The sequence below is a fragment of the Onthophagus taurus genome, chromosome 1 (genome assembly GCF_036711975.1).
Source record: "Onthophagus taurus isolate NC chromosome 1, IU_Otau_3.0, whole genome shotgun sequence".
Classification (NCBI taxonomy): Eukaryota; Metazoa; Arthropoda; class Insecta; order Coleoptera; family Scarabaeidae; genus Onthophagus; species Onthophagus taurus.
Window position 1 is genome coordinate 2,216,432 of NC_091966.1, and position 14,372 is coordinate 2,230,803.

The window sequence follows — 14,372 nt, forward strand, 5'->3', positions numbered from 1 at the left end:
ACAGAGATTTCACCTCAGCTTGATAGAAGCCTGAATAGATTATGGGCGTGATATGGAGCCAAGTGAGTTCATTGGGTATGACTGGTGTGTATGGTGGAAGGAGCAGAAAGGTTTGGGGCACCTTTAAAAATCGGTCCAAAATCCAACAACATTTGCAGTACCCCGACTTGCAACATTAGTTTAGAAAGGAAGAAACACCAGTAGATATTGTACTTGAAATAGTTATGAAAGCAGGTGTCTAGCAAATGTGCAAGAGAAGTTTAAGAGAAATTCCAACATTTGCAATGCCCCGAAGTAATGCCTTAATGAACGATTTCCAAGGAGTGGCAGGGAATTGTTTCTGACGATCGGAGATGGAAGCGCCATGTGTTAATTTGCTTGACTTGCTATGGAGTTAGATTTTCTAAAGTAATTTTAAGATTACTTTCGATTGTCTTGCTTTCGGATTGGGTTACTTTTTGATTCAGCTAGATTGGGGTTGAGTTGCTATGGGATTGAATTTATTTTAAGATTGAGATGATTTGTTTTGGAGTTTTGTTAGGTTCGTTTGGAGGTGGCTTGGTGCTTTGGAGCACCTTGCGAGGAACTAGAGTATAGCTTTACATGTTTAACTAACTTCCTTTGCAGTTGAGTCACTTTGAAGTTAGATTGGTTTACTTTGGAATTGATTGCTACTGGTTGAGTTGCTTTAGGGTTGGCTTTTTTTGCATAGGGTCTGACTGGTTTAGAGATAGACATTTAGGCAAATTAGATGGTTTAGAGAAACTTAATCCAACTACGTGTGAAGTTTGAATTACAATTTTGAGGTTTACTTTGCTTGATTTCGGGTTAGGTTGCTTTGTGGCTGAGTTGCTATAAGATTGAGTTGCTTGTTTTGTATTTGGAATGACTTGGGTTCTTGTAGAATTGGGTTGGATTTAGGTGGTTTCTAGTTGGATTACTTTTTATGGGTTGCTTTGAGTTTGCTTGGCTTGTTTTTGGATTGAGTTGCGTTGGCTTACTTTGGGTTATTGGAAAATATAATAAAAGTTACAAACAAGTTACTTGTGTTGTGGTTAACTTATTATGGGTTCCTTTGAATTTGCTTGGCTTATTTTGGGATTAAGTTGACTTGTGGCTGAGTTGCTGTGACGTTATGTAGGCTTACTTTGGGATAGTTTGTGAGCATCTTTAAATTTGGGTTGTTATGGTATTTTGATGCATCTGGGAGCAAAAATGTTACAGACCATTATGTTAAGGATACAATTTGCTACAACTTTTGTAGTAAAAGTCTTTTTGTATTATGCTCCGGATACCGTTTTTTTTCAAAACTCTTGTAATTTTCATATTTTTGAAAAAATCTCCACATTGATGCATCTGGGAGCAAAAATGTTACAGACAATTCTGTTAAGGGCTTAATTTGCTACAACTTTTGTGGTAAAAGTTTTTCTGTATTATGCTCCGGATACCGTTTTTTTTTTCAAAACTCTTGTAATTTTCACATTTTTGAAAAATTCTCCACATTGATGCATTTGGGAGCAAAAATGTTACAGACCATCTGGTTTGAAGTTGGACTCACATAGCAACTTAACCTAACTACGTAACTAGTTTAAATTACATTGAGGTTTGATTAAAATTCGTTGAATTTGAAATACTTTGTGGTTTTGTTGTTTAGCATTTTGATTGATTTGCTAGATTCACTATTGCATAAATAGCATCACGGAGTATATATCAGAAAGGCAATATTAGTTCAGTTTTTGGTGAAGAAACATCAGAAGACACCTCAAGATATACTTGAAATAGTTATGAAAGCAGGTGTGTAGCAAATGTGTAAGAGAAGTTTAAGAAAAGTAAACGCAGTTTTGACTTTTTTTTTGAAAGTTTAGGAGTTAGATCGATCAGAGTCAAGGTTGGAACTAGTGATGGAACGGATAGTGATTTTGCGAAAAGTCAGATAACGGATATTCTGCATACCCTTCCATTCATAAGATATGTCAACTTATTCGGATCCAAGATACAAAATGAACTTTTTTGATGCTGATTTAATTAACGAAGCAACTCTAAAAAAAGGATACTTTACTTAATAATTGGTAATATTTCCGCAAGGATCCTTCAAGAAATTAATTTTATAGCGAATTTTAAATATTATCGATGAAAATTGCAACATCGAAAATTTTATCAAAACTTCAAATATTGTTTTCTCAAAAACTAAAAGTTATTTTTCAAAACGTGTTGGTTTATTGGAAAGAGGACACTCTTATTAATACTTTGGGAAATTTTCATAGTCGTATTCTAAGAAATCGATTTTATACGAATTATTAAAATTAAATCGGCGAAAATTGCAAAATACGAAAAAATTGTCGGTTATTTCAAAAATTTATTTCTCAAACACTAAAAGCGATTTTTCAAAACGGCTTGTTGCATTAAAAAGAGGATACTTTAATTAATAATTGGTGATCTTTCCACAAGGATCCTTCAAGAAATTAATTTTATAGCGAATTTTGCAAGTTATCGATGAAAATTGCAACATCGAAAATTTTATCAAAACTTTAAATATTGTTTTCTCAAAAACTAAAAGTAATTTTTCAAAACGGGTTGGTTCATTGGAAAGAGGACACTTTTATTAACACTTTGGGAAATTTTCATACTCATATTCCAAGAAATGGATTTTATACGAATTTTTAAAACTTAAACGACGGAAATTGCAAAATTCGAAAAAAATGGCGATTATTTCAAAAATTTATTTCTCCAGAACTAAAAGCGATTTTTCAAAACGGCTTTTTGCGTTAAAAAGAGGATACTTTAATTAATAATTGGTGATATATCCACAAGGATCCTTCAAGAAATTAATTTTATAGCGAATTTTAAATATTATCGATGAAAATTGCAACATTGAAAATTTTATCAAAACTTTAAATATTGTTTTCTCATAAACTAAAAGTAATTTTTCAAAACGTGTTAGTTCATTGGAAAGACGACACTTTTATTAACATTTTGGGAAATTTTCATACTCGTATTCTAAAAAATCGATTTTGTACGAATTATTAACATTTAATCGGCGAAAATTGCAAAATTCAGAAAAATATTCGATCATTTCAAAAATTTATTTCTGAAAAACTAAAAGTGATTTTTCAAAACGGCTTGTTGCATTAAAAAGAGGATACTTTAATTAATAATTGGTGACATTTCCACAAGGATCCTTCAAGAAATTAATTTTATAGCGAATTTTGAAAGTTATTGATAAAAATTGTAACATCGAAAATTTTATCAAAACTTCAAGTATTGTTTTCTCAAAAACTAAAAGTTATTTTTCAAAACGTGTTGGTTTATTGAAAAGAGGACACTCTTATTAATACTTTGGGAAATTTTCATACTCATATTCCAAGAAATGGATTTTATACGAATTTTTAAATCTTAATCGGCGAAAATTGCAAAATTGGAAAAAATTGTCTATCATTTCAAAAATGTTTTTCTCAAAAACTAAAAGCGATTTTTCAAAACGGCTTATTGCATTAAAAAGAGGATACTTTAATTAATAATTGGTGATATTTCCACAAAGATCCTTCAAGAAATTAATTTTATAGCGAATTTTGAAAATTATCGATGAAAATTGCAACATTGAAAATTTTATCAAAACTTTAAATATTGTTTTCTCAAAAACTAAAAGTTATTTTTCAAAACGTGTTGGTTTATTGGAAAGAGGACACTCTTATTAATACTTTGGGAAATTTTCAAACTCATATTCCAAGAAATGGATTTTATTCGAATTTGTAAAACTTAATCGGCGAAAATTGCAAATTTCGAAAAAATTGTCGATCATTTCAAAAATTTATTTCTCAAGAACTAAAAGCGATTTTTCAAAACGGCTTTTTGCATTAAAAAGAGGATACTTTAATTAATAATTGAAGATATTTCCACAAGGATCGTTCAAGAAATTAATTTTATAGCGAATTTTGCAAGTTATCGATTAAAATTGCAACATCGAAAATTTTATCAAAACTTCAAATATTGTTTTCTCAAAAACTAAAAGTTATTTTTCAAAACGTGTTGGTTTATTGGAAAGAGGACACCCTTATTAATACTTTAGGAAATATTTCAAACTCATATTGTAAGAAATCGATTTTATACGAATTATTAAAACTTAATCGGCGAGAATTGCAAAATTTGAAAAAATAGTCGATCATTTCAAAAATTTATTTCTCAAGAACTAAAAGTGATTTATTAAAAAGAGGATACTTTAATTAATTATCGAAAGTGATAACAGCGACAGTTCTGTTACTAATGAATGTGATGATGAATTACAAGCGAGGTGAAGAAAACTAGACGAAACTGCAACAAGACATTTTATATATCGTATTGGGATTGTTACAATGAGGTTGCTAAAGACAAATCTGATATAAATAAAGTTGTATTAAATGAAAAAAGTCCTATTGGGGTTGAACTTAATTATTATCTGCAGTATCCAACATCTAAAAGAGACACTAATTCCTGTGAATGGTGAAGTAGTGAGTAATAGGTTTTTAATATCCGGTCAACGGCGGATAGTAGCCGGATATCCGTTCCACCACTAGTTGGAACCTTTGAAGATACAACTTCGAAGTCTAAGTTTGTATAACTTTAGGTTATAATACAAATAATTTGCTGATTGACTAACCTCCTCCTGGAACTTCAAGGTCAATGTAATGAGGAGTTCAAAGGATCGAACTTATGGACAGTCACTTATAAAAAAGTACTATTATATCGGATAATCTTTCTTAAATGCTACTTTGACAGAAGAATGATTATCTATAATAATGGATTGTGCATGTAGTGAATAGAGTAGTGCCATAGGGGTCTATATCGAGATTGATCAATATATGACGAAGTGCTAATTCTGAGGCAAGATTCAACATTGATTTGGTATGGCGATGACTTGGCAGGTGGTAACATGGTGTTTGGATGGACGAAAGATGACATGTGTGCTAGTTTAAAATAAATATAGCAAGAGATAACTATCAGGATGGCATAACAAAGAGTTCACAGAGCACCAAATCAAAATGAAACAACATATTTTAAAATGCCATTGTCTCTTTAAGGCAATGAAATCCCTTTATGGTTCAACTTAATTAGGATTGAGTTAGTTGGGTTGGGTTCTGAATAATTCTGAGAAATTGGTTGATTTAATGACCACCAATATTAATGAAGGTTCAATAAACTCTGCCAAAATTATCACAAACCCTGCTACAATTACAAATGATTCGTGAAAGTTTCTTTTTCCGATGCAGACTTTATTGTGGGTGGATGAGATATTGTCTCGATTTATGTAACTCGTGTTAAAACCTGACTCAGCTCAAATTATTGCCGAGTTGGGACAACAAGGATTGAGACGAGGCAAGCAGCATTTCGATTACTTCGCGTGCTTTCGGCGAGAGATGGAGTTAGCGTAACAAAGTTCTACACGTTGAAACACGCATCACGATATTGTGTGGATTATATTATAGTGCGAAAAATACCACAACATTTTGTTATGTTTTGATATTGGTAATAACAACGATATTTTGACTCTGATAAGAATAAATAAAAACCAAAGTAAATTAAAAAGATTAAAAACGAAGCTTTTTAAACCCTTCAATGATTGTAGTACCACTTTGTTTAAGTGGTTTTGTGAAAATGGGAACAAAAACTGACCTGATTTGGCGAAGGTATAAATAAACCTCTAACTAAATCGAATTGTCCGTCAATTGGTTCTGGATGAACGGTGTGATGTTTCCTCTTTTGACCGGCGTCCCTTATGACCTAAAAGAAATTTAATTTCAAAAACTCCTTTAAATAGATAAAAATACATAAATAATTTATTACTCAATAAACTTTCGTTATGTTTCTACAATTCCATTTATAGAAGTCAAAGATAAAAAAAAACGATAAAAAAAAGCCTCCGTTCCTGGTTCGATTCATGCAAATCTGCGTTTAAAGACCATTTCGATTCGAAACAGCGCGCAGATTCCCCCTTTTCGGTTTTATCCCTCCCGATCCCAGGCATGGGTACTTCCGATATCGGAACGAGAAAGAATCTTTTTTTTTTCGGTTCTCTCTAAAACGTAATCGTTGCCGGGTACCGTAAATCCCAATTTTTCGATCCGGTACACGCATACAAACGTAAACAAACTAAACGTCGCGTATTATAAAGCGAGTTTGGTCGCTAAAAAGGCAATAACTCACTTCCCGGCGCTCTATCTCGACGGGGGACAATGGCTGAAAAATAGCTGGGCCGTTATCGGGGGATTTGCGGCCAACACCTCACGAGCAAAGGGGGGCTAAAATACTGTGGGGAGGTTAGCGTTTATCCGAGGTCTATTCTATGGAAGTGCAATTTCGGCATCGTCGATCACGTTAAGTGTTGGAACCGAGCCGGGGATGATATTGGACGGTTAGTTAAGAGGTTGAGTTACGTTCCAAAACTCGCTTCCTTCTTAGCCAACTCTCTAAGGTTTAAGTATTTACCGCTTACCTGTATTGTTTTAACGCCCGTGTTATTTAATGAACGCCAATTTAACACCCAGATTTGATCTAAATGTTGAACGTAATGAAGATCTACCGGGTATTTATCCGTAGCTACAACCTAAAAGGAAACAAAGAGTAAAAAAGAAAACGTTTTGGGATAAACTTACATCTACAACAACCATTTGGATCTTGGAAATGATTAAAATTCTATCTCGGTCTGGTTGAGTTGCGTAAACGTATCTGTTGGCGACGTTTACCGCTTTACCCCATGTGCATTTAACACCTTTATCACCACAAACGTATTCCTTAAAAAAAGATATTATTAATTATTAGTACTATTAAAATTAAAGAGGTAAGAATAATGTTAGAGAAAAGTATCGCTTCGCCGGTTAACAATGACTTGATAGGATACGAAAGAAGAAAAGGGTAGAAAAAAAATCAAATTCAATTAAAAATTGATCGGAACGCCGGAGGGTCGTTCGTCTAACAAGGCGAGGCCCCCGTTACGTGATCCCGTGTACACAGTGCAGGCGCCCCAAGCGTATTTGAGGTTACGTTTCCGGCGTTCGTCGTGGTATCGACCGCCACACCGTTCCACCGAAGCTACCATCGTCATCGCCCAGCTGCCGCCGCGCGTCTCCAGCACGCTCCAGCGCCCATCCAATTTGCTACCTACACTTGATTACCAACCGGACTGAGATTTGTATCCAGATCACTTTCAATTTCAATCAATGTGAACTAAATCATTATTAATCCTTTACATATGTATGTATTCAAATTTCATGTCTTTAATCTTTTAATACACACTATCACTTAGGTTATTGTGCTATTTCTAATTTTAAGCCCCTAAAATCACCTAGAGGGGATAGAATTCTGCCTATTTTTCTACAAAAAGGCATAGAAGACTTGCTCCCAGTAATAATATCCCTATATAAAGCAAGCTATAGCTTTAGCTATATACTGTAATAAAATCCCTGTTTCCGAAGAAACGAAAAAAAAAGACTAATTAAATTTAAGAAATTTACAATTTTGGATTAGACTATAAGTAGTTAGTTTTGTTATGATTTTCATTTAGTTTTAAGCTTTGATTATATACATACAGTGCGCGGCAAAATTATGGAACATATTCAATAAATTAATAATAAATTTTTTTTTGCAAAAATGCCGAAACGGGTCAATTTTGGTTAATCATAACACACATTATGACACCATATTCACTTCCTGATAATCATTTTTTTACGAGTTATGACGTCATCGACATTTTTTTTAAATGGCACCATATGCATTTGTTTACAAAATCTGAAAGTATATATTTCTCTGCGACTAACGATGTAAATATCGATATGGGTTACATAAGGAAAATTTTGAGAAAATTAGCTTTAAAGGTACAAATTTTATTTTTTTTTGTGAACGTAAAAATAGCATTACCCATGGGTAACCATGGAAACGCTTTGTTTGGTTTTAATAATGTCTATTCAAAAACGTCAAAATTAGTTTAGTGAGTGTTTAATTGAATTGAAACAATTTTTATAGCGATTAATTCCTGTATTTTTGCATTGTTTTCTGTGTTGTAATTGTTTGTTTGTATTTTTTTTCTGTTTTATGTTGTTTAGTTTTGTATTAGTTATTTTACAAATTTTATTTTTTTTCGAACAAAAATATAGTATTACCCTTGCGTAACCATGTACGTTGTCATGGTTCTTTAATTTTTTATTCTCTATTAAAAAACACTAATAATTTAAGTTTTAATGTGCAAGGTTTTAAGTTTTAATATTTAAAGTTATTTAATGTCCGTAGAATATGAATTATGTTATAAAAAAGAAATAAATTCTGATTCTAATCATTTAATAAATTGTTCGAAATGCCCTCCACCCACTTCTTGACAATAAGCAAACCTATTCATACATTCTTTCAAAGTATTATAAATAAATTGCGGACTAATATTACTAATTTCACCGCTAATACAATTTTTTAATGCGTCTACATTGAGTGGTTTCTCAGCGTACACTTTTGATTTTAGATAACCCCATAGAAAAAAATCAAGGGGTGTAAGATCTGGGGATCTGGGGGGCCATTCTATCGGCCCGCGTCTGCCAATCCACCGCTCAGGAAAACTATTATTCAAAAATTCGCGAACAGGATGTGCAAAGTGCGGAGGTGCACCATCCTGCTGAAACCAAATATTGTCGTCCAGTAAGTTGGGGTTATTATTATTTGGGAATGCTTCTAAAAGGACAGGCATCAGTTCATTCCTCAAAAACTCCAGATATCGTTGACCTGTCAGAATTTGTTCAAAGAAGAAAGGGCCAATGATTTTATTGTGAATTATGCCTGCCCATACATTCACTTTTTGAGGGTATTGGGTATGTACCTCGCTTATCCAATGAGGATTTTCGTTACTCCAGTATCTGCAATTTTGTCGGTTTACTGTGCCATTCAGGCAAAATGTAACTTCATCCGAAAATAAAACGTTGTAAATAAAGAGTGGATTACGGTCACATCGATTCTGCATTGAGTTCTTGCACTAACTGCACTTTGTAGGGATGGTACCTCTCTGCTCGTAGCACACGTAGTACAGATCGCTGAGAAACTTGATGATCCGCTGCAATTTGTGTCGAATTACTATGGGGATCATCTTCAACAGCTAACAAAATATTAAGTTTCACATTTTCGTTGATTTTAGGACGTCCAGCATGTGCAATGTGCTTAACATGTCCAGTTTCTCTAAATTTCTTGTCAATTTTGCTAACTGTTGATCTACTAATAACTCTGTCAGGGTACTTTGCATTAAACAAATTGCATACCTCTTGTTGTGTTCGGGTTTTATCTCCACATCCAATAAGAATTAAAATTTCTATGCGTTGGGTTTCACTTAAATGAGCCATAATTATTTTAAAATAAATACGTAACAACAAATGCTCAAAAATAAAAACAAAACAGTAACAAATATTGAACAAAACTGGACTAATGAATACAGAACACGGCAAAAAATAACAACAAATAACAATCTCAATCAGAATATAACGCAAAATAACTAATACAAAACTAAACAATATAAAACAGAAAAAAAATACAAACAAACAATTACAACACAGAAAACAATGCAAAAATACAGGAATTAATCGCTATAAAAATTGTTTCAATTCAATTAAACACTCACTAAACTAATTTTGACGTTTTTGAATAGACATTATTAAAACCAAACAAAGCGTTTCCATGGTTACCCATGGGTAATGCTATTTTTACGTTCACAAAAAAAAATAAAATTTGTACCTTTAAAGCTAATTTTCTCAAAATTTTCCTTATGTAACCCATATCGATATTTACATCGTTAGTCGCAGAGAAATATATACTTTCAGATTTTGTAAACAAATGCATATGGTGCCATTTAAAAAAAATGTCGATGACGTCATAACTCGTAAAAAAATGATTATCAGGAAGTGAATATGGTGTCATAATGTGTGTTATGATTAACCAAAATTGACCCGTTTCGGCATTTTTGCAAAAAAAAATTTGTTATCAATTTATTGAACATGTTCCATAATTTTGCCGCGCACTGTATAATATGGATTGAGCCAACAAGAGAGATAGCTTGCGCAAGGTGATCGAACCGAGATAGACATAGAAGCGTACTGACATATAATGGGCGTGCGTTAATTTATAAGATAAAAAACTAGCAATTAGAAGTAACATTTATAATACTTACAAGTGATGTGAAACTGTATTATCGCGAACTTTGCACACGAAACAATACATTTTTAAACATAACGGTGTGACTGGCTGTGACACAACAAAACGATAAACGTCAAATGGAAGAGGTTTGACACTTTTGTGCGCATGCGCCCGTCTGTTTAGTACCGTTTTATGTCTATCTTTGTTACACTTTCACATTATCGCTTTCCATCTGCGTCTATTCACCTTGAGCCACATTTTTGTTAGTAGATATATTCAGTTAGCTCAATCCATATTATATATAATCAAAAGTTTTAAGAAAAATTATTACGATGTGAAAGAAAAAGGTAATTCATTGAAGTCTATGACATTCAAATTTTGACCTTGACATTTACATTTTGACAGGTATTGATTTTGGCGACTTTTCAGACGATTTTCGATTCTAAAACCATGCGAGATCGATAAATCGTGTCGATTTAGCCCTTAGGCCGCAATTTCATCCATTTCTGAATCATTTTATATATCTAAATTCCATTGTTTTTCTTTCCAAACTTTAACATAAAATTACGAATTCCTCGAAGGAATTTGACACCCGAAAGCGCGATTATCTAAAAGAACGAAAAATTAGCTACAAAATTACAAAATCTTAATCAAATTTAAAGTTTATTAATAATTTCGAATATTTTCAAAGTTGATAGTTATTTTCTTTAAAAAAATCAATCATTTTGGCCACCTGTGTAATTTATAATTCCCGCCATTTTATCAACCAATCAGAGAGCCCAGATTCAAACTGAAGCGACCAAATTCGGATATCCAAGAAGCCTTTGTCCAAAAAGGGTATATAAGGCCGCGCAAATTTGACACCGAGAGAGTTCAATTTTGGCTAGAGCGAAGCGTTGTTGAATCTACGTCAATTTAACCTAAAAATTTCTAACCTAAGTTTGAACTTAGAATTTTTTTTTGACAACTCGATTTACTTTTATCTAGTAAAAGTAAACAAGTGTTTCTAAATTATCTGCGAAGAAATCGAAACCATACCTGAGATCGAGTCCAATGTTCCATCCTGTTCCCGAAAGACCCGAGAACTAAATTTCCCGAGAATCCTAAACTTCTAACACCGAAGAACATCCTACACTATGGAGAAAAGTAAAGGTGGTCTGCATACCTAAAGGTGGTAGGTGTTCAAACGTCTAACTGATAGCCTAACTTCATTTCTCCTCAAAGGGATGGAAAAGGTAATCGATCAATACCATCCAAGTCAACATGCTTATCATAAAGCAAAATCAAAAAGTACTGCTCTCCATGCTTTGACAAGCACTTTAGAGGAGACAATTGCAACCAAAGAGATAGCCCTATGTGCTTTGGAATGAGGAGAATAGTCTAAACGTAAAAGATATACATCCGTCGACAATCAAATGGTGTATAGCCATGTTGAAAAGTCGGCAGATCACAGCCAGTCGGAGGCGAATCGTTGACTATTAAGGCGCTAAAAGAATGTCCCCAAGGGGAAGTGCTCTCACCTCTCCTATGTTGCCTGGTAGTTGATGATTTGATGAACACCTTAACAAAAAATGGATTCATGATTCAGGGGTATGCTAATGACCTGATAATCACAATCCGAGGTAAATATGACACAATCATAACATAATTAATGCAGAAAGCCCTAGTACTTACCAGCACTTGGTGCCGAAGCAATGAACTCAGCATCAATCCAAAGAAAATTGAAATAGTCCCTTTCACTCGGATAAGGAAGCTACAATTGAGAGCACCCTCCATTGAAAGCAGAACTATTAACCTCAAAACAGAAATTAAATGCCTAGGGGTAATACTAGATAGTAAATTAAACTGGTACTCCCACATAGACAAGGTTAGGAAAATGGCGATTTTGGCTAACCAGATCTGCCGGTCTTAAACCACGAATGGCAGACAGCTCAAAATCCTCAAGGATCCATGTCGAAATCACTTGATTGAAATTAAAACGAACCTTATACCGACAGAATACAATTTCAACCAGCCGTATAAGGTCATATTTAGAGGCAGGGATGATTGGACGAAGGATGGGCCTCAAGTAAAAAGACGAGCCTCTTTAACCAAAGAGGTTTTATGCCTCATCAATCAAAGGGGACCTATGGTTTCTTGACCGGCCATGCACTCTTAAAATACCACCTCTTCCATATTGGAGAAGCTGAGGATCAAACTTGTCGACTTTGCAACGACGAGTCAGAAACAGCTGAACATATACTGTGCAATTGCGCCGCAAGAAGCCGTGTAAGACACAAAATTTTCAATTTCAATCAATGTGTACTAAATTATTATTAATCCTTTACATATGTTTGTATTAAAATTTCATGTCTTTATACACGCGCACGTACTATCGGTTAGATTAATGTATATTTTTATTGAATTAAAAGTAGAACTAACACTAGATCTACAACTAGATTTAGACGCACGGCTAAACCCGAATGTTTCTAGTTTTAGGTCTAGTGTTAGTTCTAGTTTTAGATATGATTCAGTCTTAGATTGTTGTGTGTTTCTATTGAAGTAAAACTAGAGCTAACACTAGACCAAGAACTAGAAAGTTTCGGGGTTAGCAGTGCGTCTGAAGTTCTATATTTTTATTAAACTAAAAGTCGAACTAACACTAAACCTAGAACTAGAAACATTCAGGTTTAACCGTCTTAAGAGACGCACGACTAAATCCGAATGTTTCTAGTTTTAGGTCTAGTGTTAGTTATAGTGCTGGTGTTAGTTCTAATTTTAGATATTATTCAGTCTTAGATTGTTGTATATATTCTAGTTTTAGTTGTTATTTAGTGTTATATTGTTATATATTTTTATTGAACTAAAACTACAACTAACACTAAACCTAGAACTAGAAACTTTTAGGTTTATTAACTTATTAAATTTGTATTAAGTCTCCATCAACCTTGTGCCAAGAGAACTCCGCGTAATCCCAACACTATCTTTTCATTAACGTTCAACATGTTTTATCAAGGCTGCATTAAGATAACATCATACTTCTATTGCAGAGTCCAACAAACGAACATCCAAGTTAAAGCGCCATTTTGAGACAAAACACTGTAAAATGTAGTGTAGCGGAAACCTTCGGCGAAATTTTAATCAATCCTGCAGCCAAGATAATGATAGGAGATAAAGTGAAACAAACTTTTGACCGCGTTCCTCTCTCAAATAATACAGTTCATCGACGAATCATTGATATGTCTAATAATATGAAACAGATGTTATTATCTGATATTACTCAAAGTCGTTATTATGCATTCCAAGTCAATGAATCCACTGATATTGCAAATTTTGCAAATCTTATGGCGTTTGTTAGATACGAAAAAAATCAAAAAGTTTATGACTTTTTATTTTGCCAGCCTTTATTAGACCACACAACAGGAAAAGATATCTTTAATGTTATGAATAATAATATGAAAGAAATTAAAGTTGATTGGAATAGATGTGTTGGAATAAGCACAGATGAAGCAAGAAGTATGGTAGAAGCTAATAAAGAACTTGTTGCAAGAATTCAAACAGAGGCTTTGGCAACATTTTTCATACCGATGTTTGTTGGCTATCTCGAGGAAAAATTCTAAATCTATTGTTTGAACTTAGACATGATCTTCAATGTTTTCTTAATGATAGATTTAAGTTGAGAAATTGTTTACATAACTGGAAATAGTTTTGTAAACTTAGCAGACATATTCTCTCTGTTTTAAATTTCCTCTACTTGTCGTTACAAAACAAAGAAATTTCATTGTTTCACGTTCAAGATAAAGTGAACGCTGCCATAAATTTATGGAAAAAGAGAGTTGGTAATGGAGAAGTAGACTCGTTTCTCTCTCTTCATGAGTTTATAACAAGTTCGGCTACTAAAATTGATGCTGATACTCCGAAATGCATAACACAGCATTTGGAGACTTTGCAAGTGGACTTGAAAAATTTGATTTAAACAAACAAATTAAATGGATAACATATCCGTTTAACATTAACACAATATCCATACCAGAAGGTTTGTCGCATACGGAAGAAGAGCAATTGTTGGAATGGGCTTCAGACGGTTTCTTGAAAAATAAACATAAGGAGTGTAAACATCATTCTGGTTACAAATGCAACATATGTATCCGGTTTTAACAAAAAAAATTTTAGCCTTTTCCAACTTCATATTTATGTGAAGTTACCAAAGTATGACGATCTATATCTCATCTCAGCACAAACAATTTCATTCTTCTCATTGA

General features: G+C 33.4%; 1 protein-coding gene and 1 long non-coding RNA gene across 3 annotated transcripts in view; both read right to left on the reverse strand.

The window, feature by feature from the left end:
- Window positions 1-14,372, reverse strand: part of LOC111423600 (follistatin-related protein 5-like) — a 245,206-nt gene that overhangs the window by 2,350 nt on the left and 228,484 nt on the right. For both annotated transcript variants that reach the window (XM_071194309.1, XM_071194313.1), the window contains exons 14-16: window positions 6,627-6,764; window positions 6,467-6,577; window positions 5,647-5,754 (exon numbers count right to left, since the gene is read on the reverse strand). In XM_071194309.1, coding sequence (XP_071050410.1) covers window positions 5,647-5,754; window positions 6,467-6,577; window positions 6,627-6,764 — 357 coding nt within the window. The remainder of the gene's footprint in view (window positions 1-5,646; window positions 5,755-6,466; window positions 6,578-6,626; window positions 6,765-14,372) is intronic.
- On the reverse strand, window positions 8,411-12,396 carry LOC139429006 (uncharacterized). The gene is made up of 3 exons (XR_011639715.1): window positions 11,170-12,396; window positions 10,865-11,051; window positions 8,411-10,739 (listed from the first exon to the last, which is right to left on the reverse strand). It is a non-coding gene; the product is annotated as an uncharacterized lncRNA (long non-coding RNA).